The following is a 20,385-nucleotide window of genomic DNA, read 5'->3' as shown; positions in this document are numbered from 1 at the left end:
GAAAACTTTATGTACCCAGGGTAGGTTAACAGAGAACACTCGCATTTACAATTGAGCTCAATCATTTTCCACCCACAGGCTTTTACTGTTTGAATGGAGCACTGTTAAATGTTAAATGTTAAATGTGCCCGAATAAATAAAGGTTAGAAAAGTTTTGCATTTTGATAAACATTAAAAGTGAGGAAACCCGCACTCGTCAGTCATAAGATACTGTTGTTTTGTTGAGTTGACTGTTTTTTAAAGCTGCAGCTCCCCTGACTAGCTGAAGTATTATCTTATCTTATGCCTCACCCTTTTGGGGTGAAGTGTCTTTATTCATCAAAGTAAGTAGAATCAACCTTGTGTAAATTATGACAGGGTCTTTAAGGGTGTGGGTGAATTCATAATTTAAGTAAATATTTTTCTATTCTGGTGGCCATTTACTGTAACTTTGATTAGAGGTCTAATGTGACAATATCAGACGCAAGCGGTGTGAAAAAATTAAAATGAGGAGATGACAGCAAGGACGTTCATGCAGCAGGACACGAACTATACAGCCCTGAATGAAAAGCCACCACTGTGTTTCCCAGAAAAATGGGTGGCAAACAGAGAAGTCAAGGCTGTCTGGAAAGTTTTTCCTGAGTTTCTGCCACAGAGGAGGAATTTACTCTGACAAGATTCAGCACATCACTCCAGAGAGCGGGACAGAGAGGAGAGAGAGAGAGAGAGAGAGAGAGAGAGAGAGAGATACAAGTGCAGAGGGAAGAGAAAAAAGGAGGGAGGGATAGGAAGGAAAGGTATGAGATGAGTAAGAATGAGAGGAGGAGGAGGGAGAAAGGAGGAATTCCTGCGTGTAGGGACTGGTAGCAGCAGAAGAACTCTTGACAGTTCACGCACAAAGTTATACTCAGATGTAGCATGTCTGCAGAATGAATAATGGGCAGTCTGCTGCAGATTAGTCTGAACACACATCTACCTGACCATGCTTGGTAGTGATACATTTTGTAACCTTAGATTGACATGTGCTCAGCATCTCACTGTAAAGGGCTTTTGTGTCAAATGTCCAGGTAATACACAATTATTTTGCATCTGAACTGGTCCTATTAAACTAGGCACTGCAGTGGCATGGTTGACTACACAGTATGTCAGTAGATACGTTACAGGCTTCAGCTGACCCTTCTCAGGATTATCAACAGGTGTGAGTCAAACAGTATTGGCCAGTAATGGCGGATGGGTGAGGCTGACCCTGAGGAACCGTGGAATATTTTCACTGAATGAAACACTGCTCAAAGAGTTGATAGGGCAGATGTAGCTACCTGACATACATCTCCATCTAGCCATTTAGCTAATTAAGCTAGTGTTTTTGCGTTTAAATTGGTTAGCATTAGCATAACAACTGGCCATAGAGAGAGCAATTTTGGTAAACTGTTTCCATTTTTCTCTTTTATTAGTGTATGTACAAATATATATATATATATATATATATATTTTTTTTTTTTTTAAAGGGTTGAAACATAAGCTATTGTTCCCCCTCGCCGAGACACTATCAAATGCCAGACGCCATCGAAGGTGTTTACGCTCCTCTTGCTAAGTGGACAAACATGATGCTGATGGGAAAGGGGGCGGGGGAGGCTTGGGTAGCGAAGGAGTGGCGCGGAGGGGCGGAGCGGTTCTCCCTACCGGGCGGTGTCAGCTGCAGCAAAACGGGACAGAGGAGCGAAGAGAGGCCGACACAGGGTTCCACTTCCCGCTGGGTGATTTTGCTGAATAGCGCCAGCGGTCTTCAGGTAAGAGGAAGGAGCATTTTAGGGCGTTTTCTTCATATCAAAGCAAGGGGAAGCCTTGTGTTACGGTTGCTGAGGAGCAGAACATAAGAGTTGTAACTCACTGCGGCACAACTGCTGTGCTTTCCATTCAGCAGAATACATTTTATTGCCTACCTCGAGATATGTTGAGAGATGTAAAATATGCGAACAGTAGCTAAAAATGCGCAGTATTTGTTGGTGGTGTAGCTTATGATATACACACAAAAGGCAGTGTGGACATTGAAAATACGTTTTCCTTCTTAGACTAAATTTCCAGTGAATATTATTAATGTTAGTCACTTGTACAAATGCACTTTTAAACCATTTTGTGAATGTATCTCCATATATTGTGAACAATAACATGACTTTTTAAAATCTGCTGTGTGCTAGCTGATATATCATGGAGAATATATAGCTAATGAACCGTTAAAATTTAAACATTTGTCTTATCTAATTAGCTATCGAATAGGTCTGTACTTCGCAAGACAATGCTTTCCCTCCAGTTATCGTTTACAGAGTCTAATATCAGATTCTACATGGTCACTTAGCACGTTTTACGGACGTTTCCCAATACATACAGTATAACCGAGGATCGCTTTTTTTTTTGAGTGAATGTTAGAAACAAATCTTAGTGGAGAGTGACTGGCTGACGGCGCAGCAGCAGCAGCCGCGGCCATGTGTCAGGATGAGTGGGGATATGAAGTGCGTTGTCATTCTGAACACAGACGTGTGTGCGTGCGTGCGTGTGTGTGTGTGTGTGTGTGTGTGTGTGTGTGTGTGTGTGTGTGTGTGTGTGTGTGTGTGGTTCCATCAGGACTACGGTAGGTTTTCAAACCCACTCCTCCAGTCATGTGCAGCGCGGCTGGTGTGACCGGATGAATGCTTCCTCAGAGTCTAAATCTGGAGGACACACACCATCCAGACAAAACAGCACAGTGTCTCTGAATCAGTGTTAGACCAACCGGGAATTATTTGCCTTTAACTGAAGGCGCGACTGATGATTGATCTATCATCCTTTCACCACAATTTGATGTTGCAAATATGTCTGATTAATGGCAAAAAGGGATATTGAATCAGCGTCAGACCTCAGAGTTGAATAACTGTGCTATTTTGATACCGTGTCATGTTAATTAGAACAAAAGGTAAATTGAGTTTTTTTAGTTTGGTTTAATTCTTTATTTTATTATTTGATCACTGTTTCCCAAGCATGTTGTGTGCAACTATTTAATGTAATTTAATATGTCTGTAATTTAATGACAATACTGGCATAACTGACCTCTAATCTACCTCTACTTTAAGAAAACCAGCCAGAATACCTTAAATGCCATGAAAATGGTCTGTTCTTCCTGGAGTAAGGACATCTTTTTTTATTTTTTCCTGTATTCCAGCAAATCTACATGACAGTTACTTTAATTCTGAGAACATTTCAGTTATCATGAGGGTATTTGCAAAAAAATCGAACAAAATCACGTGTTTAAAGATAATAAACATAGCTTGAGTATAATGTATTTCTCATGCAAAGGAAATACATTTAAAAAATGCTTGCATAATACCTCCACACTATTGTCTCCAGTTTGGTAAATCAGTAATCATGGTTTTAAGGTTATCAGATGTACACTGCTGTTTGTCATGAGGATGATACTATCTATGTTGTGTATACAGGCCGGTTTTGCATTAAGAAGAATGCATCTCGTTCATTATTCAAACAACCTTGGGAATAGATAACTGACTTTAAGCAATGTGTCATCTAAACACTGGGGTTATTTTCTTAGCAGTCTAAAACAGTGTTTTTGGAGACATTAACAGCCCAGTGATCTGTGTGTTTGTGTGTGTCAGCCTGACTACGCAACAACTGTGTTTGAATTGCCTGTTTCTTTATTTGCTGTTTATCATGTTGATAATGATCGTAGCACACATTAAAAAATGGAGAGAGATGGAGGTCTGATTCAAATTTAGTGCTATGGATATGGAAACGTGATTTGAATTGAAACAGATAGTCTGAAGTAGAAGTTTAAGATGATTTTCTCACCAGAATGTTTTGTGTAATGTCTTAAAAGTCACAAGTGGAATACTAAAAAATGGTAGAAAAAACATCATTTATTTCTTTAAGTCAGATCTGAATGTCTTATTAGGGAAAATAGGATTTTCTCACATCTCAGAGGATCAGATCTCTTTTCCTATATGATGTTTGGAGATAGATGCCATTGATATCTGAGGTTAATACTGTTTGATTTGTCTGAATGGCTTTGGCTTCCTTGGCTTGTATTGATTGTCTGTGAAAGTAATTCATCAAGCTGTCATATCTTATAGTTCCAGCTAGCAGGGCTCTGCTCTCTCTGGAGCAGAAAGCTTTTTCTTTGGTTTAACCATATACAGTAAAGGCCAATCATACTATCTCTTATTACTGGGCCTGTATATCTAGGCTAATATTTTATAACATTGTCTGACGTAAAGCTTCTTCAGAGCTCTGCTTCTTACTTCGTAAAATGCAATCCCAGTTTAAGATCTAATCACATTTATCGTTACTGTTACGCCCCACCCTTGGGCGGCCCTATGGGGTGTACAACACTACACCACTGACCCAAATCAACCACAGAAAACTCCTTTAAAACAACCAAATCTATGGACTTTATTGACACTGGTATACAAAACAACCAGGACAAATAATTAACTCTCCATAGAGAGGTCTGTGGATTGCCTGAGTACCCAGGACGTTGTTTCCGGAAAAATGCATTGCTGTTGATGTTTGTGGATACTTTGAGTGGCCCAATGCCATTCACCTGCATTGTATTTGGATGGTAGAAGGAGTCTCAATGACACCAGTCTCAAAACGTAAACAAAAAACCCCCAAAACTGTCTTCATAGCTAGAAGCCACTATGGGTGTATCCACAGTTAGTTATTATGGATAAAAGTATAGGGATCATCATTTGGATGAGGGAAGGTAAGATTTTTTTGTTGTTTAGGTGAACTGACTCTATAACATTCCTCTGTAGATGTAAATACGCAGGTCCACGATTCTATACACAATAAGCTTATGTGGATCGTATCGTATCTGTTTCGGTTCTAGAGAGAGCTATTATATATCTAAATACAGTAGTTGTAATATAAATAGCTGTCTACAGAAGCTATGAAACAAACCTGCTATGCCCTCCATTACAGAATCACATTTCAACACAGGCAATCTGCATAAAACTATTAGATGTTGTAAGGGCTTATGCAACTGTAATGCTAAGTGGCTCTTTGTTTAATAGATCAAGCTACTGTCTTCTTCATGGCTGAGTTAACAGAGCTGTGCTGTTTGAGAGCTGCAGTATGGCTCTAGGCTGACCCAAGCAAATAGAGGAATAATGAACACTCCAAACTATCGTATCTCAAAGACCAAGCATATAGAGCCTGGAGCCATCCCATTTAACAAATCTGTGTTTGTCTTGTTCTAAGATGTTTATACCGCAAAGGAGTGACTATGAATCAGTATGCTCAGCTCCACTATGTTTAGCAGGGTGCTGATTATCAAAAACAAATAAATCATCTGTAGGACTTAACTCTTATAAAATGATTAATTAAAACAGAGACCATGTAACATCTTTAAACCATATCATCTTGATGACTGGGATGAGTCTACACAGACAAAGAGATTGTTTTGACAAAGGATTTATGAGAAATTATTTATTTATATGAGTAATGCAGACTTTAAGTTTAGACTGAGATCAGGCTAGCAGTCATCTCAGCCGTAGTTTCATTTGTTTGCATCAATTAGATGAAGGAATTACACATAATCTGCTGATAACGTATGTTATGAGTGAGTTATCAGTGTTTACAAATGGTAGAAAAAAACTTTCCACAGCTAATGAGATATGGACTCTTTTTGCTAAAATTGTATTTCAGTACCTAAATGCCGCATTTGCCTATGTTCTATTTTATAGGTGTCAGTATGTCAAAAACAGTAAGCGCTGAGGAGATGGAGGAGATCAGGGAGGGCTTCCAGAAAGTGGGTGAGTAAACGTGTGTGTCTGTGTGTGTGTGTGTGTGTGTGTGTGTGTGTGTGTGTGTGTGTGTGTGTGTGGATGGATGTTGCAGAGATCCATCAGACAATGATAAAGTAGTCAAATCATATTTGAAGGGGGGTAAAGCAGCTGACCCACACATGTTCTTATATACCGTGTGTTCTCATGTGTGCACATCTTAGAGACAGATTTTTTTCTTGGGATTTTGGGAGAGAAATGAAACCTCTGATACACCCACACCTCAGTTATTGCTTAAAGGAATAGTATGAGAAATTTGGAAAATACACGTATTGGTTTTCTTTAGTTAACAACAAGTTAGATGAGAAGATTGGTACATTCTCATGTGTCTCTTAAATATGAAGCTGGAGCCAGCAGACGGTTAACTTAGCTTAGCATAAAGACTGGAAGCAAATAGCTTGGCACTCTCCAAAGGTAAAAAAATATATCTAATGCCCATAAAACTGCAAATTGACATTTTTTTTATTTCGGGATTTTGAACAGTTTACCAAAATTAGATGTATTGTATTAATTAGTGAGTGTTAGAGGTGCTGGTAGGCGGATTTTGTTACCTAGATTTTGTTGAGCCAAGCTACCTGTTTCCCCCTGTTTTCAGTCTTTATGCTAAGCTATGCTAACCATCTCCTGTTTCTAGCTTCATATTTAACTGACAAACATGAAGGTAGTATTGATCTAACCCTTTGCAAGAGAGTGAATAAACGTATTTTCCCAAATCTCGGACTATTCCTTTAAGATATAAAAATAATTGTTTGGACACCGAGTATCATTTATTGAATATCTCTCCCATAATCTGTCTGGACAGCATATCACTCTTATCAGTGTATTTTTATTGTTACAACAAAAAGTAACTTCTTTCTATGCAAAGTATGCTGTAAGTCAAGATACTGTTCTGCTTTAGAGGTAGTGGCTCTTGTCCTTCCTTTAAAGTACCACGAGGCCAAGGTGTTGACCCTAACCTGCCTCATCTTAATCAGTCTATTATTAAAGAGGTACTCTAGTGATTCAAATCATTGCAGCACTTCCCATAATGCAACTCAATAGTTAGATCATCCTGATTACATCATCAGGGTTACTTTTTCAGTATTTAGGAAGCTCCTCCAGAGACACAAAGGACGTCATACTATTTTCAGACTGAGAGTAGTGTTCCATGACACAAAAAAAAAAACGTGTGTGTAAAATGTGTGAAGTGACCCTAATCACAGTTATTCCTCTTTTGTAAACATTCGTGAACACATGTAAATATGAAAAGCGGATGAGCAAATGTTGACTATTTCCAGACTAGACACCTTGCGTTTAGAACAACAAATGTACAACTTGTCATGAGGATACTGACTGAATCCCGATTGTGTTGTGTTAGTCGGAAAAAGAGAAGAGCAACATGGGCTCTTAGTAATATATTGCTTAAACTGGGCTGTTTTCCTTCCTTGTCCCTGTCCCTGTCCCTCCTGCATCCTCACCACCTCCCTAGATGTGGACGGTAATGGGTACATCTGCGCCTCTGAACTCAGTGATCTCTTCCGCGAGGTGGGCTGTCCTTTGCCTGGATACCAGATCCGAGAACTCCTTCAGAAGCTGGACCGAGACAAAGACAGCCGCATCAATATTGAAGAATTCACGGCTGTAGGTAACACTCACTAACTAACTAACTAACTTGATTACTAATGTATTGTCTGTGATACTTTTTGATTTTTAAACTTACTGAACGGATGAGTGTTTAACTTGGAAAAGGACAAACTAACATACTAAGTGTGAAATCTACAACTACAGTGTATTGATCAGTATCTTGACAAAAATACAGTAACCACAGTGTGTTTGACTCTAAAACTTGGTGTGTGTTTTTGTGTGCATGTTCAGATTTTCCAGGAAATGAAGGATGACCGCATGGCCCAGGGTTTCAGGAAAGCTCTCAACAAGAAAGAAGGCATCGTAGCCATCGGGGGCACCAGTGAGATCTCTAGTGAAGGAACTCAACACTCCATCTCTGGTTAGCAAAGCTAAATAACTTGTCTAATCACCGAGTAACACTACTACTAATAGAGTGCGATATAAGGGTTCACTGGCCTCTGTATTCAAGACAACCATATCTACAGTATGCCAGATTTTCACTAGCAAGGGAAGCAAAACTTGACTTCACTGTATTTCAGAGCAGGAGCGCTTTGCCTTTGCCAACTACATCAACTCATCTTTGGAGAAGGATCCAGACTGTAAACATGTTCTGCCCATCAACCCCGAGACTGGAGCTCTGTTTAAAGCAGTGGCAGACGGCATCGTGCTCTGGTAAACCCCTAAACTTTTCATTTATTATAGGAGACAAATCTGACAAAAATCCTTCACATCAAATCACTCAACTCATATGTTTTTCAGTATACTGATCCCCCACTACGTAATTATCTGTATTAGTTTATCTGTAACTTAAATCTGTCCTGAATTTAACCTTCAACTTCACTGGTCCTTTTACTTCTCTGTAAACTTTGCCCATTGTTCAGTCTTTTTTTGGCATTATATCAGTTCAGTGTGGTGTGTGCTATTTTTTTCTCGTTTTTGTTGTTTCAGTAAACTTATCAACCTCTCTGTCCCTGACACCATTGATGAGAGAACCATCAATAAAAAGAAACTCACTGCTTTCACCACACAGGTTGGTTAGCTGTTTAACTAGTTATTCACTTGTGTACTTTATGTGATATACCTTCATTACATAAATCATGAATATAAAATGTATATACCCTAGAGTTATATGCAAGAACTTTTAAAACAAATAAGCATCCATGAAATCCATTTAAAAATATAGTTTGTGTTTTAATGGTGATGATTGGAGATCACATTTCATCCATCTTCGTGTTTAAAACTGCAAAACTAAATATGTTAATATACACTATATTGCAATATATGACCTTAACTTTTTCCTCATGGACAGTTTCCTCCTGACTTTGTGTCTTCAACTACATTTTTCCTAACAGGAGAATCTGAACTTGGCTTTGAATTCAGCCTCGGCCATCGGCTGCCAGGTTGTCAATATCGGAGCTCAAGATCTGAAGGAGGGAAAACCTCACCTGGTTCTCGGGCTCCTCTGGCAGATTATCAAGATAGGATTGTTTGCTGACATAGAGCTGAGCCGCAATGAAGGTATGTACAAACACACACACACATATCCCGACTTGGATATGTGAAAAAAGTAATTGGTGCTAGTAGTAAAAGTAATGTACTGACACAGACCAACTTCAACTGCTAGTATGACCTAGGTAGAACAAAGAATTATACACTTGTATCTACATACATACACATTATCAAGTTAACATTTTGCTTTCATTAAACTTTTTTCACCAGCAATTTTACCCCCACAAACCAGAGTCATGCTTTTCTTTGTGTGTACAGCTATCGCAGCATTGCTAGAGGAAGGGGAGAGCCTGGAAGAATTGATGAAACTCAGTCCTGAGGAGCTACTGCTGCGCTGGGCCAATTTCCATTTAAAGAAAGTTGGCATGTCCATATCAAACTTTTCTGGAGATATTAAGGTGAGAACATTTTCCTGTGATGCCTACCCCTCCTCCTGTTTGTACTGTGTGTACTGTTGAGAGCTGCAGTTAAAACTGGCAGAGCAATATGTCCAATTAACTTTTTATTTTGCAAAAAAAATTATGTCCAGTTATATATCGCATTAATGCAATACTTGATGTAGCATGTGAATGTGTTTGACCCCCGTAAAAATACAAAACATCAGCCCACAGGAGAAAACGCCACATCTGTGGTGGGGAGTAATAATCGGTGTGGTCTCGTGTCTCTCTGTGAGTGTTCACTTGTGTCTGTGCTTGTGCATCTCTGTCTCCGTGCAGGACTCCAAGGCATATTTCCACCTGCTCGAGCAGATCGCTCCAGACGGCAGCAAAGAGGACGTTCCTCGGGTTGAGATCGATATGACTGGTCTATATGTGAGTTGATAGAGAGAGAGAGAGAGCGATATATATATACATATATATATATATATATATATGTATTTTTTTTTTTTTTCTTAGGATCATGATATCATCCTGCAGCTCCTCCTCTTGTAATCAGGATTTTAATCCCATCTCCCTCTAGTGCTTTTCATATAATGGACAAAGGTTGTACACTGTGAAATAGCAAAACACACAGTAAGCTGCCTTTACAATATGACAACTTAATCTTACAGGAACCTCGTGCATTCCTCATCTTGGCACCTGCCAATTTCCAAATTCCAGTAACCTGCTTGTGAAACTCACATGCCAAATAGAGTGTTTACTGTATCTTGTACACATACAGTATTTTGTTTGGATTTTTGGGTTTATAGTTTGATTTTTCTGTAGATGCCGTTCTTGTCTTTGTCTCTTCAGCCATGGTAATATTTATCAGTAACACTGACATCTATATGGAAATGAGGACGTTTGATTTCCCCAGCAAGATGTAAATCTGTGTTTACTGGACTATGTGTGCCACCAGGAGAAGGATCTCACGAAGAGAGCCGAGTGTATGCTCGTTCAGGCTGATCGCCTCGGCTGCCGACAGTTCGTAACTGCTACAGATGTCGTGTGTGGCAATGCAAAGCTCAACATGGCCTTTGTGGCAACGCTCTTCAACAAACACCCGGCTCTCACCAAACCAGAGAACCAAGAGTGGAATCTTGAGAGTAAGCATGGATGAATAATTCCTTTGTCCCACAGACCTTCACCCATGTCCATGCATGTAGGAGGTAGCTTTCTTCACAAGTCAAAACCTCCTAGTCCTGTGTCTGTGAGGCTTACCGCTCTCTCTTTTTGTCTCTCTGAAGGTGAGACCAGGGAGGAGAGAACTTTCAGGAACTGGATGAACTCTCTCGGAGTCAGTCCACATGTTCATCATATCTATGGGTCAGTATCTTTTTGTCTGAAATGACTCGCTGTAGTTATCACTCTTCTTGTTTATTGCCACATTGATGCACAATTCACTGTTTAAATGCATAGATTTGTATATTCACATCGCTGTACATGTGTGTTAATGCAGTGATCTGCAGGATGCCATGGTGATTCTCCAGCTATATGAGAGGATTAAGGTGCCAGTGGACTGGGACAACAGAGTCAACCCCCCTCCATTCAAAGGGATAGGAGGAGGGCATTTAAAAAAGGTACATACACAAACTACTTTCCAAAATGCTCTAGTACGTATCCTTTAAAGTTGGGGAATTCAATCGGAAATGAACAAGGAAGAAATGAAATGAAATAAAAATCATTCTGTCCTCAAAAAATAACAGAATTTAATTAGCAAATTACGTCATTTGACACAAAGACATTCCTCATGTATAAAGTATATGAACATACTGTATACATTATGCCTACAGTTACTATGGTTACAGTTAAGTTATAATCTATATTCTATACACACTATAAAGTATATGTATATGTAAGAGCTATGATGAATGCGGAAACATATATCTGTTTATACTTGTTTTATTTTCAAAAACTAGGGCTAAAAACATACTAACTTTGTTTGTATGTGCCGTGTGTGTTCAACAGATAGAAAACTGTAACTATGCTGTGGAGCTGGGTAAGAATAAGGCAGGTTTTTCTCTGGTGGGAATCGGTGGACAGGACCTCTACGATGGAAATGCAACTCTGACCCTTGCACTGGTGTGGCAGCTGATGAGGAGGTGATTTACTCCTAATAGTCAAATTTTCATTTATTACATGATTGTTATTATTGTTATTACATGAACAAACCAAAGCACCACTGGAAAGACAGGGGTCAACGAGAAACAACAGTCCCCTGCGTGACTGAAAACAAGAGGGTTTATAGTAAATGTAGTGTTAATTTTGCCAAATCTTCTCACTTATTTTGGACATATTAGAAGTTACAGTATTGTGAGACAGAGGTGACCAGGGATCACTGGCTTACAGTAAATTACGGAAAGGTATTGCAGTCAGAAGGTGTATACATGATTTGATATGATTTACTTGTTGATATTCTTACATTTGGTTGTAACGTCTACTGTGTATCCAGGTACACTTTAAATGTTCTTGAAGACCTTGGACATGGAGAAGTTGCGGGGGATGATTTGATAGTTTCATGGGTCAACAAGACTTTGACTGAGGCTGGCAAGAGTTCCCGTATCAAAAGCTTTAAGGTAAGCCAGTTTCACTTCCGTGCGTTTTTTACTTCGTAATTGTCGTAACAGAAAGCATGTATTGAATTAGCTAAATCAACTCAGGTACACTAATAGATATATGTTTTTTATTAATTTTATCTCATTACTACAGGTAAATGCCAGCTGTGGAATGCTACAGTGTATAGATGTGTGATGTGTGTGTATCCCTCTGTTTAGGACAAAGCAATTGGTACCAGTCTTCCAGTTCTGGACCTGATTGACTCCATCCAGCCAAACAGTGTGAACTTTGAGCTTGTTAAAACGGAAACGCTGTCAGACGAAGACAAACTGGACAATGCCAAGTAATCACCTACTTGCTTCTCTGTGACTGTGGCTTCATTTGTAGATGCTGGGCCATAGTATGTCATTATATTTGTGTCTGAAACCCAAACCCACTACGAGCTACTTCAGGCAGCCAAGCTCGAGTCCACTGCTATCCGCCAGTGATATAGAAAAGTCTGCCATTGATATAGATAAATCAATGATCATCAAAGAAAATGTCAAACAGAAATAAATGTGGAGGCTACATAATGAGAAACAAAGTGTCATAGATCTACCCCTTTGCCATAGTGATCCTAACCGAGCCTTTCCTGCACCAGGTATGCCATTTCCATGGCGAGGAAGATCGGAGCGAAGGTCTACGCCCTGCCTGAGGACTTGGTAGAGGTCAACCCCAAAATGGTGATGACCATCTTCGCCTGCCTGATGGGAAGAGGCATGAAGAGGGCTTAAAGGAGACAAACATCCACTCACACACACCTGGCGACCGACTGTCTGCCTCTTTGGATGGATGACACATGACCGGAGCGAACATAGATATGTTGTCTTGTTCTTTTAAGTGATTGTTCTGGGTTAGCCAAAATAGAAGTAACACTTTATTCATCTGTTCTGCATGAAACTGTTATAATACAGTAAAGAACATTTGTGTACACTGACACAAACAATAGTGATCCTCTGAGGGTTCAAAGGGAATTTGAATTTCTAATTGGTCAGACAGTTTGCAGTAAAGTGGGACTTCTGTAACGGCTTCATGAATAATATTTGGGGTTTTGTTTTGTTTTTTCTACGTCTCAGTTTTGTTTTTGGGCAGCTGAGTGATTAGCAGAGTCACATTAAGAAAGACTCAACTTCCCAAAATGCCCATAGATATGAATATCGGTGCGAATGTCTTTGTCTAGACTGGCGACCGGTCCAGGTTCTGCCCAGTGTATGCTGGGATAGACTCCTGCCCGAATGAATGAATAAAGGTTTTGTCTCTTTAAATGTAAAGGCTTTGATTAGATGGGAAACATTTAAAGACAGTGATCACTTAACATCTGTCAGCCCTGTTGAAAGCAAAAATTCAAGGTAGTGATTTTTCTTTTCTTACCTCTGCATTCCTGCTTTTTTGTCCCCTACATAGCTGCATTGCCTCAAGGGCTCCCATGTGTCACTGCCTCAGAGCCCTGCTGTATCTTCCAATGTGCCAGCTCAATGACAGTACGAGCATTTATTGTGCTTAAGCCATAATATTCTTTACCGAAGACCTTTTGGCCTTTTTTATATATGACCAAAGCTGTGCTAGATTATAGGCAGTTATTATCAAACTGAATACCTTAATGTTTTTTACCTTTAAAGTTCATTAAGTTATCCATTAATACTGATGTAATTAAGGTATTAAGGGCATGATCAGACAGATTCATGGGTGTATTATACTTTTTTGTACTTTTTAAGGCACAGATTTAGGTATTTATAATGGATTATCTATAAGGGCATTTTAAGGGGTAAAAAAACCCTTTTGATGGACCAAATAACATGAAAAACAACCCCTTAATGTGAACCTCCAAGAGGGTCTTTTTCAATCATGGTGAATATTTCATGCTATTTGGTAAATGGTAAAAGTGCGTTTTTTTTTACCCCATCAACTTATTACAGTGTACCACGCAGATAATCCATTAAAAAATCATTAATATAATACAAGTATTTGTTAATTGACCTCAAATATAGAATGTATACTTAAATTTGCAACCTAATTGAAAAGTTAAGGTCCTTTTAAGGTACAAATTAAGGGTTAGCTGTAAAATTAAAAATTAAAAACCCCTTAATATATTACAATCTATTATAGTATACTTCATGCCACCACAAGTCTGGGGTTTTAAATACCCGAATCCTGAAAAAGAACCCTTCAAACTGTCATTTATTTGCACCGGAAAATATTTTAGAACCCAAACGTAAACAAAAACCCCAACCTTAACCTTAAATGGATAAGTACTCACAGATCCTTTTTTTAAAAATAAAAAAAGTTTATTTTGTTGGTCTGTGCATTCGTTTATTTTCTAAATTGTGGACATCTGAAATTTAACATGTCAAAGCTGCTACTGCTTACGTATAACCTCAGCAACACAGAAGGTGATATACACATGTATTGTGAAAAAAAAAAAGACGTCACCACTAGTCGGTGCACTGCTTTCCCCTCGATCATCAAAATGCTGTCTGGAGATGATTCCCAGACTGTTCATACAGGAACAGAACATCTGAATTTAATGACTCCACTGCTGCTGATAACACAGCCATGATCAGAATATGAGTTCAGCTGTCAAAAAACATCCTATGGCAGATTTCTAGTTCTGCTTTTATCTAAAATATGTCTTAATGCTGCAGTTGTATATGTGGATATGTTCGAAATGTTATCAGATTTCTTGCTGCTGATGATAACATTCCACAGTCATTATATTTTATCCAAAGTGTCTCTCAGTAAAGGACTCTCCAGTCCAGTCCAGACACGCTAGCAATACAAAAGTGTACAATCAGATCAGTAATGTTGAATAAAAGCATTTTTCCATAGATTGTTTGATTTCTGATTTCTCTCCTTTAAGGAGTCTTGAGTGTTCCGCTGGGATAATTACAGGCCTGGTCAATATTTAATTCTAATCCATTAATGGACTGGAATTGGGTTTGTAGAGAGATTCATTTGCATTTCGGTTATGCATTATTACAAACTCAAAGCGAAATACAATTATGAAAAAATTCCAATTTCTTTGTTATTCTATGTACTATTGTGTCTGCCTCATTTTCCGTCTTCCCTTTTTTTTTCTGCTTACCATATGGTGCTTCATCGGTTTTTATGTGCGCGGGTTTTGAGACTAATTAAAAGCCTTAGCAGACAATGCACCAAACAGGTCTTGAGGTGTTGAAAGTAAATTAGAATTATTTACATTTTTTTTTCAATACAATACAAAAGACACAAAGTAAGCAAAACAACAAAAAATTATCAAAAATAATGGCTGGTGATGGGGGATGATGATGATGATGATGTTTTCCTCTTGGTCAGGAGCAAGAAAGCGACAAGGTGACCTTCAGCATGTAGACCGGGATCAGCCGCCGCATAGTCCTTTCCAAGATTAAGGATTAACAAACCCTTTATTGCATTTTCAGTCTTTAGTGTAAATGAACCAATTCTATTATCGACAAATTCCAGTGCAGACAAAAAAACAAAATCAAAAAACAGCTCCTAACAGTTGGAAGACTTTGCCAAATGCATTATACCAAATTCCTGCAAGAAAGAACTGACACAGACACACACCCCAGCAAGTCTGTCCGCCATGACACTTCTCCCCCACCATTCCGGTCAGATCGCCCCCGTCCAGCGGGCCTCCTCTGATCTCAGACAGCACTTTCCTATCAACGCCCTGTCATCTCACAACGTGGCATCCTCCCCTTTGAGGGTGCGGGAGCGTCGCTGCGGTGGCTCAGATGTGAAACTCTAGCTTTCATCATCCTGTTTCGGGCAAGGAGGAGAGGAGCGGGAGATAAAGGCGGAACTAGTCTGTCGACAGGTGTGTGAAAAGGAGCGCTGCTGGGGCGACTGGGGAACATCAGAGACCAGTTTAGAAGGCTTCACGAAGTCCCTCTGAAGAGAGGGTGTGATAGGCTCACTGGCAGCAAAGCGACTATCAACATGTGCACAAATCGGGAGTTAGCAGTGTGACATTCCTCCCAAGGCGTTGTGATACTCAAATCTTAAGTATGCTTGTTATTGTCCTCATCATCTAAAAAGGCCTAAAATCAACCAGCGATCAGTAACGAGGGATGATTGTTTCTCCGTCATGAATTGCAGTTAATCACAAGCATCAGTCTGCAAAGAGCTCGCAGAGGTCAAGTGACACAACATTATCCCCTGGGCGCAGCACTTTCAGGAAAATGATCTACAACACCAAAAAAATCAGCACATTCAGATGCAAAACGCGGCATTCCAAACGGTCAGGCTCTTCCCTTGAGGGCCCAGACATTTGCAGAGATTAGTGAAGGTAAAGGTCATTAACCGGCAGCAGCAGGGTTTGCTGTCGCCAGGTCGCCTGGTCTTTGGACAGCGTGTCTGTGGTTTGAGGACGAGGGCGGTCGAGAGGCTGCCCTCACTGCCCTCTTGTGGCGAATGACGTGAGCTTCGCCCAGCTCCATCAGGCTACCTTGCAGCGGGCCTTCGGTGGATCTCAGCGTGTGTGCTGTGTGCGTCCTGTGTGTCACGTGGAGGACATGACAAGGAAGGCGAGGGTAGAGGCACGTAGCCGCAGGGAACTAAGGAGAGGTTTCTGTACCTGATGAGCTGTAGTTTGATGGCTGACATCTTTATGTGAAATATGAAGCTATACACATAATGCTGAACTATTCCTTAAAAATGACAATCCTAACGTTTAAGATATGTTCACATGAGAGTCCCGTCATCAACACAGCATGAGACTGAGGCCAGCCTTTCCTCTTTGTGCCTGGCTGGCACACGCTGGCGGCATGTGTGTGGCTCGGGCGGCGCTCGGGCACAGATTCGATGGCTCGCTGCAGGCTTCAGTTTCGGACCGAAAACCCTTTTGCGTTTGCCATCAAGCGTCTCCCGGCTGAGACCTTCGCTCTTCACATAAGCGGCTGGTATGGTCATCCCCTCTTCATGGATCTTACAGCTCTCTGCCTGGCTGTAGACTGCAACAGCACAAAACAAAGATATGACTCATGATTTTGCACAACAAGAAAAAAGAAGAAAAAATCTACTAGTAACAGTGAAGGACAGGAGGTCAGAGGTCAGGTCTATTTTCTTATTTTTCAGTTTTTAAACCCGTCTGTGTTCAAGACAAGTCCAAACAGCCACATTGTGCTCACTCCGTCTCTGAAATAGAAATACGGGCCATTAAGTTGACAAAGTACAACACCTGACTGCCAAAAATAAGAAGAAAGCTTTGATGCTTTCTCAGCGCAAACTGAGAGTAAATATATGGCATAGAAAGACAAACAGGAACGAGTTCAAATATAACCATAAAATCAGGTCCTTACTTGTTATTGGCCGTCCTGGGTCCAGTAGGACTGCACGTTAACATGGGCCAGGGACACGTGCACATTTCTCTCCAGACTGCCCGGCAGGATTCTGATTTCAGACGCCGGCAGGAGTGAGCAAACCATCGTTTTCAGAAAGAGGAAAGCACCCGAGCAGCTGGGAAGATGATATTTAAATTGCTCTCTCTCCCAAAGAGAAGCAAAGGCCTGAATAAGACAATCTGAATAAGACCGTTGACAAAATGTCTCCATTCCTTCCAGTTTTACTTCAGCTGGACTCCTCGTTCTCTTTATCCGGTGTACTCACCATCCAACACGCTGCTTCCCTGTAGCTGTTGCTGCTCGCAGCAGAATGCAATGGCTCTTTTACCAACAAAGACGGTTGTGAATTCATTTCTGATCACTATATTCACAGCCGGTCAAGTTCCACAACGAGTAACGTCACTACACAGGATACTAGTCTTCATCATGTCTTTCATAAACACAACGAGTCTGACTATTTTAAAGGATAAAACCTGCGCTGTTCTAAAGTGGGAGTGATCTGCGTTGCTGTATTTAAAGCCGAAACTCAACACAGTTTTAAAAATGAACATCAAACGCTGCACACAGCTGCTCACTCTGCCCATCGGCTCTTCCACGAGATAATAACTGTATCAATGGCCATATCGAGGACACTGCCTGACATTCAGAATGCCTTAAATCCACACAGAGACAAAAGGGATGATCCACTTCCTCTGAAATTACTTTTCAACTCATAACAGCAAACAGCGAACACTTCTCCGCACAGCCATTAAAAACTGGAACAAATGTAAGTCTGCAGCAGACCTCTAGTGCACAATGTTACCTAACGACAACCTGCTCTAATTTGCTACACCCCGCAGCCAATTGGGGGTTTTCAAAGTAAGAATCCAATAATGGATGCCTGTATTTTATTTCCCATTAGCGCTGCTTCCTACGGCTATTCCCAAACTTTCCATTTTTGCCCTAAAAGTATGTAAAATTGGGTAAAAGATATGCGCAGATGTTGTGATCACTCTACATGTAGTTATGTAAACCTGTGGATTGTTTAGTTCTGCCAAATAGAGACTGGGCTGTGGTTTGCCTGGTGTTAAACAACAACAACGACATTAGCAACATATCCATGGCAACAGGAGACCCTGAAAAACATGAGCCCCGGTGAAGAAAAGAGAAGGATGACTGTGTCCACAATCAGCTCCTCGCACTTTCTCTTATTATTCCCTACACTTCGCTTCATAGTGAACGATAAACCGAGATTGAAGTTATCATTTTGCTCCACTGACTAGAAAGAGATTTTGGATACAGTCAAAGACATGTAATCCTGTTTTGAATGAAGCCCAACACAGGCCCCTTAGGCACTGGTTGTTTAATCGTGTAATTATCATGTAAGGGGACAAGTCCACCTATTCACAGTCTCTTTGAGGGACTAACAAGCTTAACTAGTTCTGTGTAGTTCGACTCACGCTCGGCCCACAGCCCGAGGGCTCTCAAAGCACGCCTGAAGTTAAAAACCTTAGGCACCAGACCGAGGATTTCCTCTGTGGCTCTGTAGCCTATGAACACAGCATGCACACAAAGATTAATACAGAAAGAGTCACGGCAAGAACAGGGCAAAGCGCAAACAAACAAACCGGTACGGCTACAGCTGTCAGCTAATACAGCAGGACCTCCGAGCAGCTGCGTACTTTAATCTGGTGCTTTACCACTGAGACTCGTGACGCAGGGTTTGTCCATGTTCTTCTTGGCAAAGACCAAGTCAATCAAGATTAATTAAAGAAACACAAAAACAATGATTAAGGCACATGCAAAAAAAAAAAAAGAAATTGAGGATACTGCAGACAGTTGAGTTTTTAGTCGTTTCTCTTGACAAATGACCTCAATTCCGAACGCCTCTTCAATGGACAAAAATACTGTCAGTCACTTGTACTGGGGAGAAAAATGATCTTTGACTCGTATAAATGACCTATATGACCGACCCGTATGTCTTTGGCCTCCTCCTGGGCCTTCAGCCTCCCACAGAAGGAGGTGAAGAAGTCCTTTCTCTCCAGAAATCCAGGTCCCACGCGAAGGGCATCAATAGCAGCACCTGTCAAAGCAACACAGATTCATAAGAGAGGAGAGTCCACGCTTCAACAGACCCTCATCTTCTCCGTCTACTCTGAGAGACGGTAACATATACTGACCTGCGGCGAATCCACAAAGTTTACTCGCATATTTTAAATCACATGCGCCGCTGTAAAATACAAGTTGCCTCAGTCCTAACGTGCTCTTACAGTTGAAGAAAGAATCTCTCGATTTCCTTTTGAGTGAGCCGAATGGAAGGACCTTGCCTCCGACGTTCTCGGTCGCAGATTCGGGTACGTTCTAAAATCAAAAAGCAATACAATGAAATTGTATTATCAATGCAATGTCATTTTTTTCAGTGTCATATTTGGAGACACTTTTTGAGACAGCAGTACAGATAAAAAGGATTTAACCAACAGTTTGTTGCCATTTCTATGCACATTTCTTTGAGCCACTCCTTCTAGAGTGACTCCAGTTTTTTAAAACATAAAGAGCATTTTCAAATATGGCAAAGCACGCCACGGTCCTTTTCACCTGTGGTCTACCACTGGCATGAACGTCACCCACTGAGGATGTTGTCGTTAACTGATTCCCTCTTCTCACAGTAAAAACCAGCCCAGGTAAGAGGTCTCAGTACTAAAAAATCATCGTTTTTCAGTTCTACATTATCCAGGCTATACTAATTAAACAAGGAGGAAATAATGAAATAGAAAAAGATGTGTCTTAACTGTGCTGCAGCTCAAAGTCGTCCTCAAACACACCATATATGAACTCAGACTTTGGATAAGTTTTCAGGTCCGGATCAGGTCAGTCTCTTCGGGCAGATCCTCACTGACAGGCCCAGTATTCCCATACCGCTTTGGTATGACTGCGGATGGTGGAGCCCGGCTCTTCATGGGTCCATAGAGGGATATTTACGTGTTGGTCCACTATTCATAAAAAAATTGTGAAACAAAGAGTATATACAGCACATAAAACCTTAGTAGGAAAGAGAGGGTTTAAGTGTGTTACATATACGATGACTTAAGCCTATCACTGTGCTCAGAAAGCTGAAATAAACGGTGTCAA

The 20,385-nt window shown here is 40.5% G+C and overlaps 1 protein-coding gene across 1 annotated transcript; it reads left to right on the top strand.

Moving 5' to 3' along the window:
* The first annotated feature begins 1,654 nt into the window (after window positions 1-1,654).
* On the top strand, window positions 1,655-14,760 carry LOC120785420 (plastin-3-like). Its single transcript, XM_040120136.1, has 16 exons — window positions 1,655-1,766; window positions 5,709-5,777; window positions 7,276-7,427; window positions 7,662-7,791; window positions 7,952-8,084; window positions 8,361-8,442; window positions 8,765-8,930; window positions 9,180-9,319; window positions 9,638-9,733; window positions 10,260-10,446; window positions 10,588-10,666; window positions 10,800-10,920; window positions 11,309-11,442; window positions 11,793-11,916; window positions 12,115-12,239; window positions 12,537-14,760. The coding sequence occupies exons 2-16, from the start codon at window positions 5,717-5,719 to the stop codon at window positions 12,667-12,669; spliced, it is 1,863 nt and encodes a 620-aa protein (XP_039976070.1). The 5' UTR covers window positions 1,655-1,766; window positions 5,709-5,716; the 3' UTR covers window positions 12,670-14,760.
* The last annotated feature ends 5,625 nt before the right edge of the window (window positions 14,761-20,385 follow it).

Source organism: Xiphias gladius, chromosome 23, assembly GCF_016859285.1.
Source record: "Xiphias gladius isolate SHS-SW01 ecotype Sanya breed wild chromosome 23, ASM1685928v1, whole genome shotgun sequence".
Classification (NCBI taxonomy): Eukaryota; Metazoa; Chordata; class Actinopteri; order Istiophoriformes; family Xiphiidae; genus Xiphias; species Xiphias gladius.
The sequence above is the reverse complement of the archived record's forward strand: the minus strand, read 5'-3'. Positions and strand labels throughout refer to the sequence as shown.